Raw genomic sequence first — 26,739 nt, 5'->3', positions numbered from 1 at the left:
CGAGGCTCTAGCTACAGGTGCGAACATTGCTTCCCGAGTCCGAGGTGAGAACTTCTTGTGTCCTTTATGTAATTCTTGTTTTGAATCGAGTCTCCATTTATTTCGTGATTGTTGGGTGGCTAATCGGGTCTGGGAGGGTCTGGGTTTGGCGAGAGAGGAAGAAGAAGAAGGAGGGTTTGCGTGGACCCAGGTTGAGGCGAGATGGCGTGATTTGGGAGCTGTGGAACATGGGAAATTCATGGTCGGGTGTTGGGCTCTCTGGGAATGCAGAAACAAAGCTCTGTTTGAAGGGAGAGAGGTGGACCCGCGGAGAGTCTTACAGCGGAGTAGGGACGTCTTGGAGGAGATTGCAAGTGGCGGGTATACGGGGTCAAAAGGGAGGCTGAGGACCACGAGCAGTCAAGACGATCAGAAGGGTAATGGGCAGAGGTGGCAAGACGTAGAGGAGGGTTTTGTGAAGCTTAACGTAGATGCGGGAGTCAAGGAGGGTACGGGTGTAGGCATTGGGGGTGGTCTGTCGAAGTAGTGGGGGTCGAGTTCGGTGGGGGCTCTCTATTTTGCAGGCACAGATGTTGGAACCTCATATGGCGGAAGCGGTGGCAGTCCTCGAAGGCGTGAAGGAGGCAGTTCGAAAGGGACATGACAAGGTAGTAATCGAAAGTGATTGCTTACAAGTCATCGATGCTCTTCGGAACAACAAGCTTGGCAGGAGTTTATTTCATTTAGTCTTAGAAGATATTTTGCATTTATGTACTTCGTTTTCTTCATTTGTTTGGTCGTATACTAGTCGTGTAAACAATACGGTTGCTCACGCTTTAGCTCATGTTTTAGTTAGTGAGTCAGGTCGCGTGGAATGGTCCGATCCCTTACCGCCGACTGCGAACTCAGCTGTTCTCTTTGATTTATCGTTAATGAAATGAGCCCTTGGCTTTTTCCTCAAAAAAAAAAAAAAATAGAAAGGTAACAAATGAACGAAACACCATAAAATGAAGTAGGTAAGCAAATGACCGGGACAAACGATTCAAAACTGAAGACACATAGAATTGTAGACACACTAGTACACTAGAGTAATTAAGAATAAATGGGCCGGGCCATACATGTAGTCCAATAACAAAACAAAACACAAAGACCCACTTCTTAACCCACCGCCTTACATCAAACTCTCAATTTTTAACGTATTTCTAACGGTAACTTTTCACAATATTCCTCTGTTTTTCTCACTGTTACCTCTTCCTTCTCCTCAACGGCTACAAAACCCAGAACCACAATAAAAACCCACACATATTTCATCAATTCAGAAATCATAGTAAAAAAACATGGAAGAATCATGCAAAGAATCATTGTTAAAAGGAAGAGAAGTGATAGTAATTCGGTATGTAAATCCAACAATGTCAAACAATCTATTGGATAAGTTTCCTGATTATTCCGCTTTCGGTTTCGATTACTCTCAGAGTGCTATTTGGTCTCCGTTGGTGCCTAGAGTTCATTCACTGTCTTGCTTGAGTCACAAGTCTCCTGATTTTAAGAAGAAGATTTCATTTGATGATGATGATGATGTTGGTGATGGTTGTAGTGTATTTGGGAAGGTTCATTTGTCTGGTGTTAAGAAGAAGGTTTGCGCTTTCGGGTCGAAATTGAATGCTAAATTGAAGAAGAAGAAGTTGATGAAATTTGATAAACATAAGTCGAAGGTTTCTGATTTTCCTCCTAAGTCTTCTCCTTCTTCTAATAAGGTAATTTATTTGTTTTTTTTTTTTTATGTTTATTGACAAGGGATTAGTATAAGGATAAGGGTTTGATTTGATGAATTGTTTGTTTGTATGTAATGATTGATTAGTAAGGACCAAGGTAAGATACTCGATTCTTGGACATGGGTTTGCGTAAATTTGGGAAATTCCGAATTTCAACTAAAATCTTAGTGAATTTCAACTAATAAGCTAACACAATGTAAGATAATCGGTACAATTTTCACCCGAAAATGTTTAAAATTCGGAAATTTTAACTAAAACCCTAGTGCAATTGAAGGGTTTTATGTGTATTGAATTATGTTTGGTTGCATTGTTGATTGAATTATGAATTTGGATGAATGTAGGGATGGAAGAAAGCATTGAAGATGACATCAAAGCAATTTAAGAAGAAGAAAGATCATCAAATTCATCACAATCCTAATTCTCGCATTACTCTTGCTGATTATTTGCAATGTCAGAATTTGTAGTCTATTTTTTTATTTGATTTCATTAGTGGTTGACTTTAAAATCAACCTTAATTAGTTAATTAGCCATAATGTTGCAAGGAAGTGTTGTGTTCTAGATTTTTAAGCTTGTAGTCTTGAATAAATTAGTCAATTGGTTTATTGATTATATTCAAAGATTTCCACTTTGTATAAGAACAATATCATGTTGGTGTAATTGTTTTTGCTGTTATTGTAAAATGTTTGTTTTCACTCCTAATCGGGATTTGAACTGCATACAACCACTAGTGTATCATTTGTAGGGAAAAACCTTGTTTGAAGATCCGATCTTATCTATAATAATATTGCTTGGACTATTGGATCTTCTTCTCGTCTTAATGCTTGGAAGAGCAAATGGATAGAGGGTGATAGTCTTCATGATCTTTGTGGGGAGTTTTGTGATGCTCCTATTGATCCAGCGTTACTGGTTGGTGACCTTCATGATAGTCATAGGAGATGGGATCTCTCTTCTCTTGGTTTCGATCCGGGTGAGGGAGTTACAAAGAAAATCCTCGCAACTTATATCCCGTGTCAACCCTCGGATGACTCCTTCTATTGGAAATTCTCTAAACATGGTGCATTCACTGTCAAGTCAGGATACTATGTCGTTGCTATGGCCTTAAACAATGGTCCTACCTCGACTGCTGATCTTTCTAGAATGTCTGCAACAATTGTGGCTTTTTGCAGATCTAAACTGTGGAAGTTGCCTATCTTTAACAAACTAAAGGTGTTCTTATGGAAATTTATGGCTAATGCCCTTCCAATGGGTTCTGAATTTCTTAGACGAAAAATGAATTGGCGCTCCTTCTGTACTCTTTGTGATGGCTCTTCTCCTTGTGTGGAATCTATTTCTCACCTGTTTAGAGATTGTAGCTTTGCAAAGGCTTTATGGTTTGGCTGCCCTTTAGGTCTTAAAATCACGGGAGGAGTGGACATTGATGTTAGGGTTTGGGTCATTAACTGGGTTACTTATTTCCTAAGTGGCCCAGATCCTAACTCCCTCATTTTCCCTCTAATCGCTACCCTATGGCGAATTTGGTGTTGCAGGAATGATATGGTCTTCAAGAATCGTCGCCCCTGGCCTATGAGTGCTCTTCTTTCTATTCAGGGTGACATTCAGTGTATGAAGGAGGTTGTGTGCAGTAAGGATGCTAGCCTCCTGCGAGCGTCCTTGCTGGACTCTTCCCCTGATTTTGGGTTAGCTAAGAGGATTAGAAACTCCTTCCCCTATTGGATTGTTGGTAGACCTGGGTGCGGAAATATTTGTACCGTCAAGTGTGATGCTGCCTGGAGGGATAATAGAAGTGCTGGCATGGGGTGGTGTTTATTGGATGGTAATGGGATCTTAAGGAATACTGCTCACGCTCGCTCGTTTGCCTCTTCTGTCTTGCATGCCGAAGGACATGCAGCTATCATGGCGCTAAGATGGGCCTTGAACGAGGGGTACCTTCATGTTAGACTTGTTACGGATTGTCTTAACTTGGTTTTGCAGGCTGCGGGAGCGGAGAAGCCAATTGCATCTATCAGCTGCATTATCCATTATATTAAGGCTATTGCATCTCACTTTCATTGTTGCTCTCTTAGTTTCTGTCCTAAGGGAGTGAATAGGATAGCTCATAATCTTACTCAGAGAGTTCTTGTGTAAGCTATGTTATTTGTTGCTGTCAAAAAAAAAAAAAAATGTAGGGAAAAGAAATGGGAATTTGTTTAAGATAATATGTTAAAAATGTGTCTAATTGTGTCTTTTAATTTGTTGTTGTGTCCAATTTTTATTATTACTTAAAATGTGTCTGGCGCCACCGGTTGACACCCAATTTGGGCGTCACCCTCTTACATGGAGTGACTTCATTTTCCATTTTACGAGCCAACATGTAGTTATGCACTTATGCTTAGATTTTATTAGACGATACTACACAGAAATACAAATATCCTAATATTTTTCATACGAGACGGGCTCAAAAGTCAAAGCCCGTAAAAAAATCTAACATCTTCCCTTGAGATTGGATATTTTGTGTGTAAACCAGCCGGCGTAGTCCGGATTCGAATCGGGTAGGATTATTGGGCGGTAAATTTTTTCATCATGAGTTTTAACACTACTGCATTTTCAGGATTCGAACACGAGACCCGGAGATTGGATGTTTGAGAGGTCTCTCACCTTATCTACTTCTCATTTGGATCATTGGTTTGAACTTGAATTATGCTCCATAGGAACACCAAAAACAATCATCATCATCATCATCATTACACCAATCCACCATGAAAATTCTGCAATTACACTAACAACAATGCACAATTCCATGAAACTTCACACTCAAATACCCAATTCAATCCCCTTCATCACATCACTAAAACACTCTTCACACACAACATCCATGGCGTCTTCAACCATGTCTCTCTCTACACCACCATACCCCCACACACTCCCTCCACACCGTCACGCTTCCCAACACTTCTCCTTACAAAACCCACCTCTCGACGAACCTCCAATGTCGCTCAAAACACCTTCAATTCGAACCCGGTTAAGTGACTTATGCAGAGACGGAAAACCTCACATTGCACTCCAACTGTTCGACGCATTGCCTAACCCAAGTACTGTATTATGGAACACTATTATTATTGGGTTTATTTGTAATAATCTTCCCTTTGATGCGCTTATGTTTTACGCGCGAATGAGGGGGACTGCATTGACTAAGTTTGATTCTTATACGTATTCGGCTGTTCTTAAGGCGTGTGCCGAAACCCGGCTTTTAAAGGCTGGGAAGGCTGTGCATTGTCATGTTGTGAGGTCTGAGGTGAATGCTAGTAGGATTGTGTATAATTCTTTGTTGAATATGTATTCTAGTTGTTTGGGAGGTAATGTTGTTTCGCGGGTTGGGGTTGATTTGGTTAGTAGAGTATTTGGGACGTTGAAGAAGCGGGATGTTGTCGCGTGGAATATTATGTTTTCTTGGCTTGTGAAGAATGAGAGGTTTGATGAGGCGGTTTGGCATTTTAGGTTGATGATGAGGATGGGGATTAAGCCTACTGCTGTTAGTTTTGTTAACGTGTTTCCTGCTCTGTCGAGGATTCGTGATTATGAAATTGCTGGTGTTTTGTTTGGGATGCTTGTTAAGTTTGGTGGCGAGTATGTTGATGATTTGTTCGTTGTTAGCTCAGCGATAGTTATGTTTTCCGAGATGGGGTGTATGGACTTGGCTAGGAAGATATTTGATGGGTGTTTGAACAAGAATGTGGAGGTTTGGAATAGTATGATTGGTGGCTATCTGCAGAATAATTGTTACGTTGAGGCGCTTGATCTCTTTATTGATGCACTTACTTTGGAGAATATGTCGCTTGACGATGTTAGTTATATTTCAGCTCTAACAACTGTTTCACAGTTGCAGGACATGGTTCTTGGTCAACAGCTACATGCTCTTGTGATTAAGAATGCGACTGGTTTGTCGGTTACTGTGATTAATGCTCTAATTGTTATGTATTCTAGGTGTAATTGTATTCAGGAAGCCTTTAAGGTTTTTGATGGGATGCTTAAAAGAGATGTTGTGTCATGGAATACTGTGATTACTGCTCTTGTACAAAATGGGATGTATGAGGAAGGGTTGATGCTTGTTTATGAGATGCAAAAGCAGGGGTTTAGGGTTGATGCAGTAACCGTCACTGCAATACTCTCAGCGGCATCAAATCTTAGAAATGAGGCCCTTGGAAAGCAGACTCATTCGTATCTTATAAGGAACCAAATTGAATTTGAGGGTATGGACAGCTATTTAATAGATATGTATTTTAAATTTGGTTTGATTCAGCAAGCAAGAGTACTGTTTGAAGCGAGTGATAGCCTGAGTAGAGATCAAGCAACATGGAATGCTGCACTTTCTGGTTATGTGCAAAATGGGCTGGTTAACGAGGCTTTTGATGTATTTCGCCAAATGTTTGAGAGAAATGCATTGCCAAATGCTGTAACCATTGCATCAATTCTCCCAGCCTGTTGTCAAATGGGTAATGTAACACTCGGTAAGCAGCTGCACTGTTTTTCTATTCGTCAATCTCTTGACCAGAATGTTTTCGTGGGCACTGCTTTAGTCGACATGTATTCCAAGTTAGGAGCCCTTGCTTCTGGTGAGAACGTGTTTGCTAGGATGCTCACAAAGACTGTTGTTACATATACAAGCATGATCATGGGTTTTGGTCAACATGGAATGGGGGACAGAGCCTTGTCTTTATTTGATGAAATGCAGAGCTTGGGCTTAAAGCCTGATCCTGTCACGTTCGTTGCACTCTTATCGGCTTGCAGCTATGCTGGTTTAGTCGATGAAGGTCTTCAAATTTTAGAGGCAATGGAGAGTAAATATGGGATTAAGCCTTCGAATGAGCATTTTGCTTGTGTCGTGGACATGTTGGGAAGAGATGGAAGGTTAAAGGAGGCCTTTGAGTTGGCAGAAAATTTGGGCGAGGATAGTACGACAATTCAAGCTTGGGGAGCACTTCTATCAGCTTGCAAAACTCATAGACAATATGAATTGGCGAAAATTGTAGCAAATAAGTTAATTAACATGGAGTGTAGCAGTAGCAAGAGTGGGTACCATGTCTTACTGTCGAATGTATACTCGGATGAAGGAAATTGGGAACTCGCTGACAAAGCTAGAAAAGACATGCGAGAGAAAAAAGAGGTAGGTCGTAGTTGGATAGAGATTTCTGGCAATGTAAACTACTTTGCGTCCAAAGATCGAAATCACCAAGATTGTGAAGTAATATATGAGATGCTGGAAAAGTTGGTTGCTGACATGGAGGGTGCTGATGATAGCATTCTTTCTTGTCCACAAATGGACCATCTCGTTGATGTAGATGAGTGACTATCTGAAAATGAGTAGCTGAGTTGAAAAAGTTCGTAGTAACCACAAATTCCGGTCAAAGTGAAGCTTGTTCTTACTGGACGAATTTCTTGATTGGGTGAAATTGCTTCCTGTATACTATGCGACGAAGATAACATTGATCCAAGTGTTAGAAGTATTTCGACATGTGATATGAGAAACATTACTCCAGTCCCTCAAGGGAGGGACTCCTGCAAGGCTGCAACTCCTAGGCTGCTAAGAGCTGGGTAATGGTGGGGTCAGACGTACAACCTTTTGCCCCTATGTTTAGAACTCAAAGAGGATGTTTCCAAATGACCCATTGTTTCTATTCTTCTACTTAATTAAAGGCTTAAAGCTAATTTTCTCCATTGTTTCGAGAGGATAATGGGATTTTATAGTACTTCTGGTGGCCAACTATTGAGTGTGTATAAACACCCGAGCCTTGAAGACTTCTGCTGACTCAGACATGTTAGTAGCGAGTTATGCTCTCTACTAGTACTATTGTGCTCTCTAAGGGTGCGTTTGGATTGGGGAGATTTGGAGGGAAAGGGATGAGAGGGATCTGACGGGATGAGAAATCTTTGTTTGGTTCGCAAATGGAAGTGGATGGATTTGGAGGGGAGGGAAATTGGATCTCTTCATTTCCCTCCTCCAAGCCAAATTATTTCCCCTCCAACAAAGAAAAGATTTGGAGGGAAAATCACATCCTCCATTCTCCCTTCCCTTCCATCCCTTTCTCTTCCCTCCTTCCCCTCCGGCCTCCTCTCCCATCTCTTCCCTTCTATTTTGGTATCCAAACAAGCCCTAAATGTTTGTGTTTGACGGAGGTTCATTACTTATGACCATCATATGGCTCGAAAGATGCTTTTGCATAGTCTTCTGTGCTGAAACTATAGGTTTATACTACAAAATGGATGATAGAATCCTGTAACCGCTTCTGAGGACCATTCCATTACATTACTCTTGTGTTCATGGTATATATGGCAATGGAGGCCTGCCTTTGTATTTTTTGAAAGACTTTCTTCATACGGATGAGCTCAAGTATACATTCCTCTTTCTTGTAGACCTTTTCATGTCTATAATACAACTAACAGTTTTTTTGCTCCGAATGTGGAGATGTAACTTGTACTGATATAGCCGTGCTAGATCATAATTCTGTAGGCAAAACATCGGGCCGTCTCTGAAATTTATTCTCCTTCTCACTATTGTTTGAAGTGTTTTGGCGCCTTCAGGTATATTCATTTTCTTCCTGGGTGATGTGTGTTACTTCGATCTCATTTATTAGCTTCTCTTTCGATTCAGGAAGAACGAGTTCCCAGAAAGACGCAAATTTCTTATATTGGAAGCAAATCAGCAATGTGATAACTGATAAGAGTAAATTGTGTATGATAGAGAATGGACATATGAAGCAGGTTGGGTATTGATTTGATCGAGATTTCTGGTTGTGTGATAATTTCACTTCCAAATATCAAAAACATCAAGATGTTCCGTTTAGTTATCGATTTTGATGAATGATTTGTTGAAATCAACAAAAAAAACAACAAAGTACTACTAATAGCATAAACTAAAACAACAAGGTAATTGTATGGCTAACACCAACGTATTGATGGCGTACGACGGATGTCTGAACACAAACTTCAAAATCAACATCCATAACAATCTTGAATGGATGAGCAGCGCTGACCAAAAGGAAAACACTTATCTTTGCTTGTCTTAATTGATGAAGTTTCAGAGAAATACCATAAACTCATATTTACTCGTCTTGATCGATACAGTTTCAGAGAAGAGAAATACTTGCAACAAGACCCAAGAAAGCGTCTCGGAGATTCATCTCCTTGGCTGTAATATACGTCATCTAGAATCCAACGAGCCCCTTGACTAATTGAGAGAGAACAAAGTGCACTTACGCCCCAAGGACGTAGAAAGAAAAGGTGGAAAGCAGACCACAAAATTTGTCTCCTGAGGAGAGTAAACTCCTACACTTTGGAACACAACTCATGTTGACTAGGACCTCATAGCTAAGAAAAGCGAGTAAATAAATGGGTAATAAAGGAGAAAACCACTTGAACATCCCCCTTACCAAAACCATCTCTGGAGACCATAGAGAGCTAGGCTCAACACAGACCACATGCAATGTAGCAGTCGTCCTACTTAACCCATGGATAAGGGGACAAGACACCCCAAACCAACAACAAGAACTTGTTATTTGAAATAACAAAAAACACGATAAGCCGAAAATAAACATTAATTAGAGGTGGGTCCACCGCATCCGACCCTATCCAACAACACTGGCAAACACCCGACTCTACCATACGACATACATCTCAGACACAGAAACCCCAGCCTTGACCTTTCACGAACAGAAAAAAAAAAACGACGAACCCAACAAACGGAGCTGGATCAGCTGACACCAAGAGACCAACAACCAACACCCATGAATCAAACAATACCCCGGACTCTCGGCTAACATGCAACAAGTTCAACCAATAGGGACGCACCAACATACACTAATAAGACGAAAATGGAACCAAAATGGTGGGGGAAGGGGCGAGGGGAAGGGGAACACCAAAATGGCCAAGATCCACGACCACATAAACCACGACGACACAATCCATATGAGCTATACTCATCAACCAATAGGTTTTTTTTGTCTAATATTCCTAAATGCCTGAAATCATAGTACTGTATGATAGTGCACCACAGTCCTGTCATCCTGTGTCGAAGATGCAACGCAGTTATCTGGTGATTGCACTGCACGACGGGATGCCAGTTTATATTTCTTGTGTAAAGAGAGCCACAAGAGTAGACATGTTGTTGATAATTTTCGAACTTTGGTTGTTAGTATCTTTAGTCAGTTATTGTACCACTTAATTTAGCTATCATGTGGGGATGATCGTTTATTTGTCAAGTAAACATGTCACAAATGCCAAAATAATCTGAAAAAGCAATATTGATATTATTTTTTTTTTTTTTTTTTTTTGTAACAAGCAATATTAATATTAAATATTAATTGTTGACTATCACTTATTTGTCAAGTATAATCTAGGTGTGATAAAATAAATGGGAAAGAGATTAAACACCAAATAAAACTTGAGAATTCGCATAATAATATAAAACACAAATATAGATGTTCGCCTTAACGCTAAGCCATCGCTTTTAAGTTTTAAGTAATACTAGTTTAGATCTCGCGCAATAAATGCGCGATAATTGTAGAGTTTTTATTTTTAGGAAAAAAAAATTAACTATAAAACTATTTAAAAAATTGAGTAATGTCATGGAATGAATATATTTATAAACAAAATTAATGAAATTGTTTATAATTTTTTTATTAGCATATCATTAGATACGATTTAGCATACAAAGAACGAACTTTTATCACAAAAATCTTAGAGACAAATTTTAATAAGAGATTATATCAAAATAGGAAGATAAATAAGAGATTGTATCAAAGTAGGAAATGTAGTTTAAGCGAGAAAATTTAGAACTTTTCCTATTAATTTTGTAAATAAGGAATGACAAATGTAGTAGCGGTTTTTGTTGATTGGTTTGACGATTTTTTTAAGTATATGACCAATACAATTCCTTTTCAAGTTGTTATATTTGGTTGAACTAATAAAAAGGGCATTTGACGCAAATAATCTAAAGATTTTTTTTAATTAATATGACCACATTTTTATTTATCAAATTAGTGTGCTGAGCATCTTTGCAAAACATAATTTATTTCTATTAATATAACAAGTATATATAGAAAGTTCAGACGAATTTATTCGTCTTAGTTAAGAATTTGTAAAGTAAATTATCTTCGAAAAATGCACGTGTTACCCTTAAAGTTTGATATTTTGCCCAAAATACCCAATTTTGTATCCGGAAAAATTTAAGAGACATAACTCGTATATACGAGTTCAAAAGATGATAATTTTTTTTTAATGACGAGCATCTTATTCAGTTATTCGTATGGTTTTAGCCTTTTAGGATAGAAAAAACAAAGATGAAAAATATATATAAAAAAAAAGAGTCCAAAAAGATTTATTCTCGAGGTACTTTCCTTTGTGTCTTCGAAGTTGTCAACCTTCTCGGTAAGATCGTCTCTCCTTTCTCTGTCTTCATTTCATCGTTTTTTCCGTTATATTTTGGCGCGTTATTTTTCCGATTCATTCCGTTGATTCGATCGTAAGTTATTTCTTCTTCTTCAACTCTTTGATTTTCTGTTCATAACTTTTATGATTCAGGCTTAATTTCTGCTTTGATTGTTAGTTAATTTTAACGATCTGCGCAATTGTAATTTAATTTCCAGATTTTGTATTAGATTAGGTTTAGTTCGACTAATTGATTCATATGTTTGGGATTTTACATAGTTTAAACCTACATTCAGATCGAACCGAGCTTAGTTTTTGCCTTGATTGTTTGTAAATTTTAATCATCTGCTCAATTGTCGTTTAATTTGCAGGTTTTGTGTTAAATTAGAGTTTGTTCGATTAATTGATCGATAGATTTGGTATATACATAGTTTAGCCTAGGTTCTGATTGATCTGAGCTTAGTTTTTGCCTTGATTGTTTGTAAAGTATGATCATCTGCTCAATTATCATTTATTTTGCAGGTTTTGTGTTAGATTAGGGTTTGTTTGATTAGTTGATCGGTAGATATACATAGTTTAACCTATCAGTAGTTCGAACCGAGCTCAGTTTTTGCTGTGATTGTTTGTTAATTTTAACCGTCTGCTCAATTGTTGTTTGAATTGTCGGTTTTGTGTTAGATTAGATTTTGTTTGATTAATTGATCGATAAATTTGGGATATTACGTAGGTATAGTTGTATAGATTGAAGTGAGCGTAGTTTATGCCTTGATTGTCTGTTAATTCTAAACATCTGCGTAATTGTTGTTTGATTTGATTTGCAGGTTTTGTATTAGATTAGGGTTTGATTAATTGATCGGTAGATTTGGGATATACATAGTTTAACCTAGGTTTAGATCAAGTTGAAGTACGATGTTAGAGCAACTGTTGATCTTTACAAGAGGAGGATTAATCCTCTGGACATGTAGGGAGCTTGGGAATGCTCTTAAAGGATCACCAATTGATACTTTGATTAGGTCTTGTTTGCTGGAGGAGCGATCCGGGTTGGCATCGTTTAATTATGATGTCCCCGGAGCAAATTACACGTTGAAATGGACGTTTCACAATGATCTTGGTCTTGTGTTTGTGGCTGTGTATCAGAAGATTTTTCATTTGCTCTATGTGGATGATTTGCTTTCTATGGTTAAGCGTGAGTTCTCGGCTGTTTATGATCCTTGTAGGATGGATTATAGTGATTTTGACGATGTTTATAGGCAGCTTAGGTTGGAGGCTGAGGCTAGAGCGGAGGAGGTTAAGAAATCGTCAAAGTTGGGTTCAAGAAATATTGGTAAGAAACAAGATAATGTGCAGAAGACAAAGTATGATCAAGGTGGTAAGAGGATTGGTGGCGGAGATTTGCAAAATGATGGTGGGGATGGTGATTCTGGGAAAGGGTATAAGTTGGAAAATGGTAATGTAAATGGGAGCAGCTTTGTAGAGGAAACAAAATCAAAGGGTGGTGTAAATGGGAAAGAGAACCAGGGCTCGAACAATGAAGGTTTTGATAGAGAAAAGCTGAAAAAAATACGATCTAAAGGTGCAAAGAAGAATGATACTGTTGCTGCTACTACTACTACTAAGGGTTCCAAGGCGGAGCCCAATAAAAAGGCTACCAAGAAGAATAGGGTTTGGGGTGATGCGACTCCACAGGCTAAACTGGATTATACAGATCCTGTCTCTGAAAACGGAGATAAACACGTGAACGTTGTGCCAGTCAATGAGGGTGAGAGTATGATGGACAAGGAAGAGGTCTTCAGTAGTGATGATGAAGATGAAGAAGAAGCTGAGCAGGCAGGGAACAGTGCCAAGGCGAAGACGAAACCTAAGGGGTGGCTTTCTTCTATATTCCCTAGGTAATTTTTTGAAATTACTTGTGTTCATTAAAACTAATGGCCCCCTGTTTCTTAAAGATGTTATTATGGTTTCACATGGTTACCGAATTCGCTTGGTACCCTACAAATCGCGAATTGCTAAAAGCGAATTCTATCATGTTGCTTACTGAAAATACATATCACACACATTACATAAGAGCGAATCGCGAATTGGTTAGGACGTATTCATAGCGAATCCGGTAACCAAGGTTTCACTATAGTTTCTCATCGACATCAGAATTTATGATGTAGATATAGACTACTTCTTTTACAAAGAATGCTTCAGAATTAAGGTTGAATTTTCTGAAGAACAAGCTTTGTATGATATTTTTTTTTATTCTCCTCAATATATTGATAGACAATCATATTGATAGACAGTGTGTTATACTTTGTTACCCCTCCGCAAAATTCTGGGGTTTCCATTTGTCGAAATCAATGGCTTTATCTAATAGTTGTCTTATGTCCTTATCTTAACCTTGGTATTTTGTGTGCTTCTATGTTACTGATCATATTCCATTTTATTTACACATGTCTACAGTTGTAATATTGGATTATAAACGTGGTATAATGTTTTTGTATTTTAGTATTGTAGGCAAGGCCAATCTTGAGAGGACTGATCTTGAGCCGGCTCTGAAGGCTCTGAAGGACAGGCTAATGACCAAGAACGTGGTATGTTTTTTGTATCTATAACTACTATTTGTGCTTTTGTTTTTCATCATTTCTAAATGTTGAGTTAATTAGATTGAACTCAATTTGGATAGTAGTATAATTTCATGATGTCATAACAACAGCATTTTAGTCCATTTATGTTTTACATTATCTGCTGTTAAGTAATGTGTTAACTTAATGGACTCACTTGGGATGGGTGTAGCTGTTAAGAGTGTAATAGGGGTGCGCGTGAACTAGAAAATGGAGGGCAAAAATTTGTTTCGGTTTGCTTCCAAACATCAAATAGGTGACTTTCTAATTTCTGGCTGTTAGGAGGGCTATATTGTCTATGTGCTGATCAGTCTGTGTTTTTAGATTTCTAGGTGCACTCTGATGTGCTTAGAACCAGTTTAGCCGGGCAAGTATTTCTTTATACCCAAATCGAGTTTCTAGGTGTACTCTGATGTGCTTAGAACCAGCTTAGCCGGCCAAGTATTTCTTTGTACCCAAATTGAGTTTCTATGTCACTCATACTCAGTTAGAACTTTTTAGAAGTATCTATCTATAACTTGTTTATGTTGGGTGGAGATTCACTCTTGGTCTTCCTTGCGGGAGTCAACTTCTGCCTTGGGATGACATTGATCTATATATTCAGCTGTTCTACTTGATCAGGGTGGTTAGGCTTTTTTGCTCAACCAACTTGTTTACATAATTTTTCATTGGAGTCGTTTTGAAGAGTGTTTGGTTATCAATTGTGAAGGCTTTGTTTCTAGGTGTTTTATGAATGGATACGAATTGCTCAGGTCTAAAACTTGCATCAGCCTTCATACTAGAGTGTAGCACTGTAGCTATTCTAGGTATTCTAGATTCTCTTAACTGTCTTCCATGTGGATGCAATGCAGTGCATTTTGTGATGCCATTACTATAACCTATTTATCATGGGTTCTGTTTGCAATATACTTCAAGTCTTATTCATAACTTCATGTTATACACCGCACTCAGCGAATAAAACATGATGACTGTCCGTATTTGAAATATCAGCCAAATTAAGCGTTATGGTTTACAAATATAGATTGGTATTGCATGTTTGCAATAGAATAAGCAATAGTGAATCGTATATTATCTAATCTGTCTGTGGGTTGTGGTGTTTACAGGCTGAAGAGATTGCTGAGAAGCTATGTGAATCAGTTGCGGCGAGCCTTGAGGGCAAAAAGCTAGCCTCATTTACTAGGATATCATCTACTGTTCAGGTATTTCCTGCTTCCACGTTATTTTTGCTTTGGTTCTTATTCAAATCTGAAATATATATGTCGAACTTATTTGTGTGTTGTCAGTTATGCTAAATTCTACCTTTGTACATTTCAGGCTGCCATGGAGGATGCCCTAGTTCGTATTCTCACTCCTAAACGCTCTATTGACATACTGAGAGATGTCCATGCTGCCAAAGAACAAGGCAAGCCGTATGTTGTCGTATTTGTTGGTGTTAATGGAGTTGGAAAGTCCACAAATCTCGCAAAAGTGAGTTAAAACATAGGCCTCCTGTATTTGTATGAAATTTGTTCAAGTCGAAATGTAAAACTAATTCATTGTTTTTCAATAGGTTGCATACTGGCTGTTACAACACAAAGTCAGTGTCATGATGGCTGCCTGTGACACTTTTCGCTCTGGTGCAGTTGAGCAGCTTCGAACTCATGCATCAAGACTTCAGGTAAGATGGTTAGCTTAAGCAGCTCTAATTGTCAGATTTTCGTTAAATTACTATTACTATAAATGTTTTTTGGATGTTGGCATTTACAGATTCCAATTTTTGAGAAAGGTTATGAGAAAGATCCAGCTGTTGTAGCAAAAGAAGCAATCCAAGAGGCCAGCCGCAATGGTTCGGATGTTGTTCTTGTCGACACAGCTGGACGTATGCAGGTTTTTGTCTGTCCTATCTCGATCCCTTTTCTATTGTAGTGCTTATTAATCACTCCCTCCTTTAATGAATTTCATACGTTTGTTTTATATATATGAGGTATAGCCTAATCAAACGTATGACGTTCATTTAAATTCATTTTAAGGGAGGGAGTATGACGCAAGTCCTATGGGTGTGTGCTTTATGCAGTTGAAGTTAATTTGGGATGTTTGATGTTTGATGCTTTTGTTTTTGTTTGCTTGACTGTTCAATGTATACTCTCTATCCAACTTAACACTGGCTTATCAAATATTCCTTTTTCTACAGGACAATGAACCATTGATGCGTGCACTTTCAAAACTTATTTACCTTAACAATCCAGATCTTGTCCTTTTTGTCGGTGAAGCTCTTGTTGGTAATGATGCTGTGGATCAACTTTCAAAATTTAATCAGGTTTGTATACTGTGGAATGTGGATCAGTTGGCAGGCCTTGTAGGCGATTTGTTAGATCTGAGCTCTTGTTTCTTGTTACTAGTTTCTTATTACTCGCATTATTTTGTTTTGACAGAAACTTGCCGATCTTTCTCCCTCGCCAAACCCAAGGTTAATAGACGGAATCCTTCTTACCAAGTTTGACACCATTGATGACAAGGTAAGCTTCTGCTGTAACAATTTCAATGTATTCTATGTTGTTTTTTCAATATACTCATTTTCTTTGTAGTTCTAAAGAAAGATAGATCATTAATACTTATTGTATTCAGTTGATGCAATCTTGGTGCATATTGTTTCTGGATTATTCAGAAACCGTCTTTCATACAGCATAAACATGTGTTCATCCGACCTCCTTCTCCCATAAGGCCATAAGCAAGAGCCTTTGAAATATGTGTTAATGTTATTGTTGTTCTGTACTTGGAATTTGACGGTACTTGTAACTTGCTATTAATTTCATGATATTGGTGTTTCAGGTCGGAGCAGCATTGTCCATGGTCTATATATCAGGGGCGCCTGTCATGTTCGTCGGCTGTGGACAGTCCTACACGGACTTGAAGAAACTCAATGTGAAATCAATTGTTAAGACACTCCTAAAGTAACGTCTTGCTGTCGACTAATGGAGTTCCATGATATTTTCACCTTCGGACTTTGCCTTCATGTTAAAGTTTTACTGTGATGTTTTCGACCTTGGAGACCTTTTTATGTATTAGTGGCTGTTAAAACGCGTTGAAGTATGTAACATATACTCATAGGCTCGTACAAGATTTTGTGTGTATGGGCAGATGGGCTCGACATTATAATTTGCATCTCAAAACTAATTTTGTGCTTTAACTTCTTGTCAAGTGCTTGCCATGTTTTAATTAAAGCCTAAGAATGGAGATGGTAAATGGTAATTGTGTGAGAAAAGAAGCTCAAGGCAGATGTAACTGTTCGACTAACATCATCTCTCTCCGACACCATTGAATAGATTTCAAAACTTCTCAACCACAGTAACTGGACCATTTTAATGGTGTCTTCAGATACCCAGATGTAATTCGATCTGTTCTTCATCAAAATCAGTTCTTTTTTCCAATTTGTTTATTTCTTCAATTGGTCTCATTCTCAATTTCAAAATCAGTGCTTTGTAAATACGGAGTATAATTGTTTTCGTCACGTAAATGGGGTTACAGAGTGTATGATTACTAATGTACGAGATTCAATTAACATACCGAAATAGTTACTTGTTTGATATGCAAATAAATATTATATGTTCGAGAATTTTGGTGCTTTAAGATGACGACAAAAGAGCTTTTAAATTTCGTTTCATTTACGAGAAGCGTATATATGAATACTGGATTTGGCAAAACTGACCCGGCTTGAATAACCGACCAAACACTCGAGCTGAAGACCCGACTTGAATGATCCGACCCGAATATTTATTGTTGCACACAATCTATTATTCCCTAAATAGCTTGAAATAAACTAATCCGAATCCAAAACGATTCGATATGACCCGAAGATCCAATTAGAACCCAACCTAACTAACCCGTTTGTCGAATCTAATGAATACGGTGCGTATTTATGTCCGAGTACATAATTACCTTGACGAATCAACTGATAAATGCTAATCTGCTAAATATAGCTGCTAAAGTACGTACTTCCAAAGTTGGTAATCAATATTCAAATCGTAATCTGCATAATTAAGACAGTAATAATAAGACTTTAAAGTTGATTTCGTCAGCTTTTTCACTTTGAATTTCCTTCATTCTTCTTCCTTCACTCCTTTCTCTCTCTGCATTTTCAGCGCAGTAACATTAATATTATGAAACGTTTAGTTCAATCTTCTCTCAAAACACTTCAGGTTGCGATCATTCTTCTTTCTCCTTTAATTTCGTATTTTTAATTTTGTGTTTTCTGTTTGTTTGATTTCAATGTTTAATTTGCTTCTTCATCGTATTTTGATTGTTTTTATTACAAATTGAACTGTATTTCGTATGATTTATTTTGATCGATGATGTATAATGTGAAAAATAGTTTGAATTTTTAGTATAAAAGGAGAGTGTAATGTATAGAGTGGTAGTCAACTTATGGAAATTGATTGTCACGTCTCTGTTTTTATTTTATGATGTGCGGATTTTGAGAAGTTAGGGTGTTTTGATCAATTTTACGGCGTTAATTGTAATTACATGAGGTGCGCGTAAATTGATTATAGAATAAGACGGTCTTACAATCCTTTGATTTTGGCACAATGACCAAGGAAATGAGAGGGGATCATTTGTCGCGTTTGTTAGAGGATGACAAATGGACCTAAAGGATGTTTATGATCAAATTACTCATAAAAAACTTTTCTAATATAGAAAGGTAAACAAATGAATGAGACCCTAAAATGGAATAGGTAAACAAATGACCGGACGGAAGGAGGAAGTATATAAGGATCGTCTCCATTGTAAGACAGTCTTACACAATAATTATTGTCTTCTTGGAGAGTACAATGTGGAGTGTTAGTTCTTTTATTACATATACGGAGTATGTAATATAAGTGTTGTGCTGTTGTCTGTAATGCATTTTGTGAGTATCACTTACATTTCCTGGAGAACCAAAGAGACGCTATTCTTTGATTGTAGATTATGATGAAATAAAGCAAAATAACTTATACCTTTATTATTCCTTGTGAGGGATATTTTAATCAAAGGTAAGCAAATGATTGGTTGCTGCAATGATTTGTTTTCAGTATACAAGAAATGCAGCTGCTTCTGGTGGCCGAAGCTCTGACCTTGTGAGATGTTTCACCACCAGCACTAATCCATCACAGCCACAAGAGCCCAGCGCGGAAAAAAGGTACTTTTTAGTGATGTCTAAATTACGATAAACTTAGATTTCTTATCTCACTGATCAATTAAGTTGAAAGGTGGCTGCCATTCTGCTATGACGTAATCAGTTTTTATGAAGCCACTGTTTTTGAATCCTCGAATGTCTTTATGGACTCATGTTGGTATCTGCTGCTAGGGTAATATATATGATTGTACATATTAAGTGTCAATTGATTTGTGCTGTATATCGCACTGGTAGACAAGTCTTTGTAATTTTCCATGTTAAAGTCACCATTGCCAATATCTGATTATGTGTGTTCGTATGACTGCCCTACATATATGACTTCTCTTCGCTGGGGGACTTAAAGTTCTTTATTCACTTTTCAAGTCATTCTCAGTGGATGTTCATTTTAATTTTCATCCACATTCGACCTTTTCATGGAGAATTCCATCTGTAATCTCATTTCTGTAACTGTCTTGATGTAGTTACAAAGGGCATTCTATGCTGGCACCATTCACTGCTGGCTGGCAAACAACAGATACAGATCCATTGGTGATAGACAAGACTGAGGTATGTAGGTCTTATGCTTGTATGGAGTATGGACCATATGGTAACGATTCTAAGAAATTAACGAAGTGTGTCCAACTGAGATATTTAATATCGCTGCTTCTATGCTTTATTACTGCTAGGGTTCCTATTCATATGATATCAATGGCAAGAAGTATCTTGATGCACTTGCTGGCCTATGGTGCACAGCATTAGGTACTGATATTCTTGATTCTAGTAGAGATTCATTGCTGTTACATTGGAAGTTTTACCCATGCAACATCTGATCTGAATTTTGCAGGAGGAAATGAACCTCGACTTATTGATGCTGCAATCAAGCAGTTGAAGACGTTGCCGTTTTATCATTCTTTTTGGAACCGAACTACAAAAGTGTCTCTGGTAAACCCTACAGTCCCTATCTGCAGAGTTTCTTGCACTTACAACTCTCCCTCCGTTACTTGTGTTAATCAAGCTTTGACACTTCTGTCAGTTAAATAAGGGTCTTGTGAATAATTTATTCCATCATTCAGCTATTTTGTTGGCATGTCCATACAAATGTTTGCTTCACCAAAATAAAAATTCATATAATTCTTGTACCTTTGTTTATTTGAGGAAATGTTATATATTCCGTTTGAAATAATTTAGCGAGGGAATGGAGGCTTTGGATTGGATGACGATATGAATCTAGGCTGAGATCTAGTATGATTTAATAACCCTACAATACATATTTCTCCTGCTCCTGAAAGCCGACAGACACGACTCTGCACTAAAAGTGAAAAACAAATTTTTGTACAGACTTCACTAACTAAATGGGTGTTATGATGTGTTACTCCCTCCATTCCGTTGGATTCATTGCATTTGTTTTTAGATCAAAATTTTGCCTAAGCTGGTTACATGATAAAAATCAAACTTTTTGGCTATTAAAGCTGATGTGGATAGGTTACATAGGAATATTTTGGGCATGGAGCAGTAAACATTAATCTGAACTTCTTTCTTGTGTTGAATTTCCATTTGCCAGATTTTTTCATTGCGGGTTGGATGTAAGAAAGTTTCATCTAGCTCGTGCTAGGAAATTCTAGTTTAGGTTAATTTCTCATTTTGCTGCAGTGCTTTTACTTTTGCTCATTTGTTTGTATCCTCTATATGGAGATCCATTTGTCCCTCCTGAAGTCCTGATGTAATGGTTTATCAGGCCCATTTTATCGGATGAGCTATGATATGTTTGTTTGCTCGTTCATAGTATTGGAGTCAAAATATCTCATAATTAAACAGTTAGAAATCCTTTTCATCTCAACCAACTTAATGGAAATAATGTAAATTTTTTAGTCGTTTCCTTGTTTCTCATCAATAGAGAAGGTTCCATCATAGATTCAATTTGCAAGGAGTTAATATTGCTCATTTTGCTCCTATCTATTTTCCAGGACCTTGCTAAAGACCTCTTGGAAACTTTCACAGCTAGAAAAATGGCTAAAGCATTCTTTGTAAACAGTGGTTCAGAAGCCAATGACACTCAGGTACTTATAAATCTATAGTTCTGTGAGATTTCCTTTAAAATTTTAAATGCATAGGCCTTCAGCTATTGTAACATGTTCATGGAAAAATCTGCAGAGGCACTTTTTTAAACTGTTTCATTTGTAAACAGTTAACAGATGGTGAAAGCCCTATGATCTATCCACTTACAGTCAGAATTTCAATGTGTTTTATACTTGTTTTTGCCGCTTCGAGAGCGAAACTAATTAGGCTTACCTACTTCAACTTTTAAATGCTATAGCAGAGATCTGTTATGTGGCCATCTTCTTGCGCCTTGCATCTCCAGAAACCCATATTTGGTTGTACTTTCTTGGACTTTTAGTGACATCATTGACATGTTTGATTTAAACTCTGAACTTTTATTTCAATGTTCTATATCGTAACTGTAACACATAAATGAGTCAATAACACACACATGAGTTAAGGGGACGTGTCAGACTATAAAGACATTCAATGTTCAATATCACAAATCACAATCGTTACTGGCTTATGCCCTAGAAACTCAAATAATGTCAAATATAAAGACATTCAGTGTTTTTGATTAGTTTGCAACTTTGCATTCAGGTGAAGCTGGTTTGGTATTACAACAACGCCCTTGGAAGACCAAACAAGAAAAAATTCATCGCTCGATCAAAATCGTAATTTTTCAACCGAAGTTTACAGATCTTTTTGTAATTCTGACAATTAATTAACTTTACCCCTTGGATTTTTGACAGATACCATGGTTCCACTCTTATAGCAGCTAGCCTGTCAGGGTAAACTCTTGGTCACTTTACTGTGCGAGTTTTGTTCATGAACGCTGTTGCAGCAACTAAATAACTTTTCTTATCAGACTTCCAGCTCTGCATCAGCAATTTGATCTGCCAGCTCCATTTGTTTTGCATACCGACTGTCCTCATTACTGGCGTTATCATCTGCCAGGTTGTGATGGATTCTTTGCCTGTGTTATACTCTCCCATTTTCTGTTGTAACTAATTGCTGATACAAGTATGATACGGAATATTTTATCTATTTTAGGTGAGACAGAAGAAGAGTTTGCAACCAGATTGGTTACTAATCTGGAAAACCTTATCCTCAAAGAGGGACCAGAGACGGTAGCCTTATTTTTATTTCAAATACAGATTAGAATATAAATATGTAAATTTTAATAACATGTTCTGTTTTACTATTTCAGATTGCTGCATTTATTGCTGAGCCTGTTATGGGAGCAGGTGGAGTGATGCTTCCCCCTGCAACGTATTTCGAAAAGGTTTGGCACTGCTACTTTAGCAACTTGACATCCCACTGGATGGAATTATGTGATGAAAACAATTTATCGCATTTATTCATGCTTTGAATTAGTGGTAATCAGCAATCGTTGAAGATAAAGAATTTGGAAAAAAAATAATCAGATTGGTGCAAACAAAGGAAAGTGAGATTTGTGAGGTACAGCTGTGGTATAAGCTTGAACATCTATGATATACCTGGGGCGTAGTAGTTTCTTAATTTTTTTTCCAAAATTGATCAGAGTGGACACAGTTAGGCCAGTTATCGTGTAGGGCAGAAGATGTGGTATAACTGCAGAAGTGAAGGTCTGCTTTGGTGGACACTGTTAGATCTGTTGTCTTGTTACTAAGTATATTTCTCAAAAAATAAACTGTGAAATGATTGCCAACCAGAAAGATGAGAAGTTAGGGTGGATACACTTACTTAAAATTTATCTGTCTTCTGGTTGCAGAAGTGTATTTATCACCCACTGAAATAGAACTGTATATATGAATATCGATTGCAATGGATGTCCTTGCACGCCAATAGCGAAATATTGTATTGTACCTTGCACTTTTGTGTTTGAAAGCAGTTTTGTTTTCAATTCAGTTTTCATATTATGCTTAGTGTAGCATGCCATAAAAGTTGTATCATAGTTGCCTGTGAGTCAGGCACTGCATATGAAGCTCAACACGCTCTGTAATAGTTCTGTACTTCTGTTCATTAGGATTCTTCATGTTATGACAGCAGTGCTCGGTATCTGTTGATTTGATCCATCCATCTTTGTCGAATTGTCCGTGGTCTGTGTATTTATGTCGCTTTATTTTAGATGTTCTTCAGCCAGTAAAAGTTGGTCGTGTCATTGTATTTGGTACAGGTTCAAGCTGTTTTGAAGAAATATGACATTCTCTTTATCGCAGATGAGGTATATTTTTATGTCAATCATGTTGCTAGTTTGTCCAAAACTTCTTTATTATGATTAAAATGCATAAAACAACCCCTATGTCCTCAAAGGAGTATCCCGTTAATCATGATGTTGCATTACTCATTCTCTTGTTCATGCAAAGATGTTTCATCATGTAGGTTATCTGTGGGTTTGGAAGGCTTGGAGAGATGTTTGGGTGTGATAAATACAACATTAAACCGGACCTTGTCTCTGTGGCAAAGGTAGACTTGGTGGTCTTAAGAAAATTGATTTTCGTACAGTTAGCTCTTCTTGATCTAACCCACTGTTTCTATAGGCTCTATCTTCAGCTTACATGCCCATTGGAGCAGTTCTTGTAAGCCCTGAAATCTCGGAGGTTATACACTCTCAAAGCAACAAACTTGGTAAGTATGCATTTTATTCTTTACCTACACTATTCAATCAGTATCCATATTTCCAAGAGTAACTGAAAGACACGATCTGTTTTACGCTTTATTGGATCCTGGAAACCACTAATTAGACCCCATTCTTCGGCTGTAGGATCGTTTTCTCATGGATTTACATATTCGGGACATCCAGTATCATGTGCTGTCGCAATTGAAGCACTGAAGTTGTACAAGTATGATCATTGTGAATTTTTCTTCCCCAAAGTTCTTTTCTGTATCAAGCCTTCATGTTGACATTCTTTGCAAGAATGGATATTTGCTAGATTTTTATTACCTTTGTCGTAGTTAATCTTTCCTATATGTTTCTATGCTGGAACTTCCAAGAGATGACCGTCATATCAAGCACCTTAAGTAAGAAAAATCTGTTGTGAATATTAGGAATCTTGAGTAGATTCTATTAGTTTTATCGTTGTCAATCTCTCTAAGATGTGATCTTCCTAAACTTCAGAGTGATTATCTTCTAGATTGGATCGTGCAGAGCTGGCATAAAGAGGGAACATTCCAGTTTTTAGCAATATTTTACTGTCAAGCATTTGGAGTTTATAATTATGAACACCTGCAAGGAAATTTGCATACCTACAAGAAAATTGGCATACCTGGGAAAAAAAGCCGACTATAACCTGTACGGAATATTAGTCAGGAAATATTTGTTTAGGCAACAGAACCTCGGTTCATTTACATGTTTATGTGGATTGCTTTCCCTCTGTTACAGCTTGGAGGTCAACTTAACATGTATGTAATTTTTTTTTGTTGGACCATGTTCTGAGTTGACATTATTGTTCTTTCCAGGGAAAGAAATATTGTTGAGAAAGTAAAAAGCATTGCACCAAAATTCCAAGATGGAATCAAAGCTTATGCTGACAGTCCTATTATCGGAGAGGTATCTATATCTTTTTGGTTACATAGATAGATATTCCACATTACATAGTTGATGTCTTCATCGTACAACTACTAGTTCTTCTTGGCATTTATCGATATTCAAAAATTGATTTTACAGATAAGGGGAACAGGCTTGATCTTAGGAACCGAGTTCACAGACAACAAGTCCCCAAATGATCCGTTTCCTGCTAAATGGGGTAAATATAAATCCATTTGTCATCTTATTTGAGATCAGTGAATTTCTTCAATCAATTTTTTATTGTTCTTAAGAATTTAAAATTAGAACTTCTTCCATGGTGGTGAGTTCTACATCTTAGAGGTTTGCTAAATTAATATTGTCGAGCGTCGATGTAAATCTGGCAATTTTGAATATACAGGAATAGGTGCATATTTTGGGGCGCAATGTGAGAAGCATGAAATGTTAATTCGCGTGGCTGGTGATAACATCATGCTATGCCCTCCGTTAATAATATCCGAGGAAGAAGTTGATGAGGTAGCCCACTAGCCCGTATTTTCATTACATATGACTTTATATGAGATGGTTTTACATGTGAGACCAACAGTGATACCTATAACTAAATGAGAGTACATAAGAAAGTTTGGCCTCACATGTGAGATCGTCAGGTACAATAGTAAGTTCATAGGAGTAACTACTCAACTGGATTATGATACTGGATCGCTCGGCTCTTTGTAGATTACTACCTCTATCCCAAATTATTATTCCCATTTGGCTTCTATGGACCAATGTCAATTTTGACCATCAGTTTCATGATTTTCGTAGAACTGTAATAAATGAGAAAATCTTGGTTTGTCACATAATCTTCGACTACCAAAGTTAAGTGGAGTCGTGGAGACGATATTGATGGGACTTGGGAGGGTATATAAAGTAGTGATGATAAGGCCTTTCAGTTTTTCAATGCAATGTGCATCCCAAAACAGCTTCCCTGCCTTTTTCAGCACAGGGGCAAAGTTTTAAGCTTATGCCTCTGAGCCCCTGGGGCTAATACATGTCGATCTTCATTGCAGCCTACAATATGCTTCGATAAGTTACTGCATCAGATTTCCATGCTTACTCTTTAACATGTTATCGTGTTTCAGTTAATTATCAAGTATGGGAAAGCGCTCAAGGACACTGAGGACAGAGTCCAGGAACTCAAAGCTCAGGAGAAGTAAGAATGTTAGCTATGAATGATGATGGCGAAAATGAAATGTTTCCCTTATTTCTTTGTCTAGGATGGAGCCTCTAATTGAGATAAGAATAAGTGAATAACATATATGGTTTCGAACTGCCAATGTAACTTGTACTGGTCTATATTTTCTAATGAAGCCGCTTGTATCCATCGCTCAACGTTCAATCATTAGCAAGATTGTACAGGAAATACACGAAAACTGCAATAACATGCCATTCAATAAAACAGCTCCCCACATTTTGATGACACTATTAATTTTATCTACCTCGCCGATAATTCAATAGAAGCATCCAGGAAAGATACAGGAATGTTTGGAGTATCAAGTATTAGATCTCTTATCGGCTTTCTTTTTGGCACGGCGTTCTCTGGAACTCATAGATGACTTGAAACCATATCCGTCTCGAGCATCATCTTCATCCAGTTGTCTGAAAGTTTTCTGCTCACCATTTTCATTATTTCAAAATCCATTAAGCGAAAGAAAATGCAGCATTTATCAAAAAATATGGAAGTGTATATTTACCTCGCGTATTTCGGAGAAACTAACAGCATAGAAAGTAACTGCAGCTGCAGCTATGATTCCTACTACTGGTATTACTATCTGCATGGCATCCATTTTTGCTTTATATTTCTCTACTTCTATCAGTATTATTGACTCAATGTTATGCTGTATTGTTGTGTGGCTCTTGTTGTTTGTTTTGTTAAGGATATGTAATCTTTATAGCATAAGGGGTACCCTTCACTCCTTGGACTTAAATTTGTTTCCCTTGTCGTCAAACCAAATGGCAATGGTCAAAATTGTGGAGGCAGGACTAGACCTACAAAGTTCGGTCTTAAATCAAACTGGACTGAATTATAAATCTGATCCGGCATTAAAATGGACTATAAAAATGGCAGTAATCGATCCGCTATCCACTATCTACTAGTGTAAAAGAATCCTAGCTGTTAAAGGTCGTCGACAAATTACTAAATATCGTCGACAATTTTAATGAACTTCCAAATTTGCCCCTCCCTCACACTCCCCCTTATATTTTCCTTTTTATTCAATAACTACCTTTCACATTCGAAATTTTGAAAAAAAAAAACCCGACTCAAATTTC

The 26,739-nt window shown here is 37.6% G+C and overlaps 5 protein-coding genes across 6 annotated transcripts; 4 read left to right on the top strand and 1 right to left on the bottom strand.

Annotated features, from left to right (window-relative positions):
• The first annotated feature begins 1,210 nt into the window (after positions 1–1,210).
• LOC141643643 (uncharacterized) lies at positions 1,211–2,557 on the top strand. Its single transcript, XM_074452880.1, has 2 exons — positions 1,211–1,733; positions 2,093–2,557. The coding sequence occupies exons 1-2, from the start codon at positions 1,317–1,319 to the stop codon at positions 2,213–2,215; spliced, it is 540 nt and encodes a 179-aa protein (XP_074308981.1). The 5' UTR covers positions 1,211–1,316; the 3' UTR covers positions 2,216–2,557.
• A 1,786-nt stretch (positions 2,558–4,343) lies between these two features.
• Positions 4,344–8,279, top strand: LOC141643642 (pentatricopeptide repeat-containing protein At3g22150, chloroplastic). Its single transcript, XM_074452879.1, has one exon. The coding sequence runs from the start codon at positions 4,366–4,368 to the stop codon at positions 7,072–7,074; it is 2,709 nt and encodes a 902-aa protein (XP_074308980.1). The 5' UTR covers positions 4,344–4,365; the 3' UTR covers positions 7,075–8,279.
• A 2,775-nt stretch (positions 8,280–11,054) lies between these two features.
• Positions 11,055–16,922, top strand: LOC141643635 (uncharacterized). 2 transcript variants are annotated; one of them, XM_074452865.1, is made up of 10 exons: positions 11,055–11,150; positions 11,972–13,039; positions 13,642–13,726; positions 14,860–14,955; positions 15,071–15,223; positions 15,306–15,413; positions 15,503–15,622; positions 15,927–16,052; positions 16,168–16,251; positions 16,565–16,922. In XM_074452865.1, the coding sequence occupies exons 2-10, from the start codon at positions 12,060–12,062 to the stop codon at positions 16,688–16,690; spliced, it is 1,878 nt and encodes a 625-aa protein (XP_074308966.1). In that variant the 5' UTR covers positions 11,055–11,150; positions 11,972–12,059; the 3' UTR covers positions 16,691–16,922. The 2 variants fall into 2 exon arrangements, with proteins under 2 accessions (XP_074308966.1, XP_074308967.1); XM_074452866.1 differs by having other exon boundaries at positions 11,144–11,244.
• An 879-nt stretch (positions 16,923–17,801) lies between these two features.
• Positions 17,802–25,792, top strand: LOC141643633 (gamma aminobutyrate transaminase 3, chloroplastic). Its single transcript, XM_074452863.1, has 19 exons — positions 17,802–17,931; positions 18,802–18,908; positions 19,367–19,451; positions 19,571–19,643; positions 19,729–19,826; positions 20,849–20,941; positions 21,522–21,595; positions 21,674–21,712; positions 21,790–21,878; positions 21,975–22,051; positions 22,132–22,206; positions 23,080–23,127; positions 23,286–23,369; positions 23,444–23,531; positions 23,668–23,746; positions 24,363–24,453; positions 24,571–24,649; positions 24,830–24,945; positions 25,551–25,792. The coding sequence occupies exons 1-19, from the start codon at positions 17,893–17,895 to the stop codon at positions 25,623–25,625; spliced, it is 1,509 nt and encodes a 502-aa protein (XP_074308964.1). The 5' UTR covers positions 17,802–17,892; the 3' UTR covers positions 25,626–25,792.
• Positions 25,630–26,348, bottom strand: LOC141643634 (uncharacterized). The gene is made up of 2 exons (XM_074452864.1): positions 26,163–26,348; positions 25,630–26,078 (listed from the first exon to the last, which is right to left on the bottom strand). The coding sequence occupies exons 1-2, from the start codon at positions 26,253–26,255 to the stop codon at positions 25,962–25,964; spliced, it is 210 nt and encodes a 69-aa protein (XP_074308965.1). The 5' UTR covers positions 26,256–26,348; the 3' UTR covers positions 25,630–25,961.
• Between the last annotated feature and the right edge of the window lie 391 nt (positions 26,349–26,739).

Source organism: Silene latifolia, chromosome 2 (assembly GCF_048544455.1).
Source record: "Silene latifolia isolate original U9 population chromosome 2, ASM4854445v1, whole genome shotgun sequence".
In the NCBI taxonomy this organism is placed as follows: domain Eukaryota; kingdom Viridiplantae; phylum Streptophyta; class Magnoliopsida; order Caryophyllales; family Caryophyllaceae; genus Silene; species Silene latifolia.
This window is presented reverse-complemented; position numbering and strand designations above follow the sequence as displayed.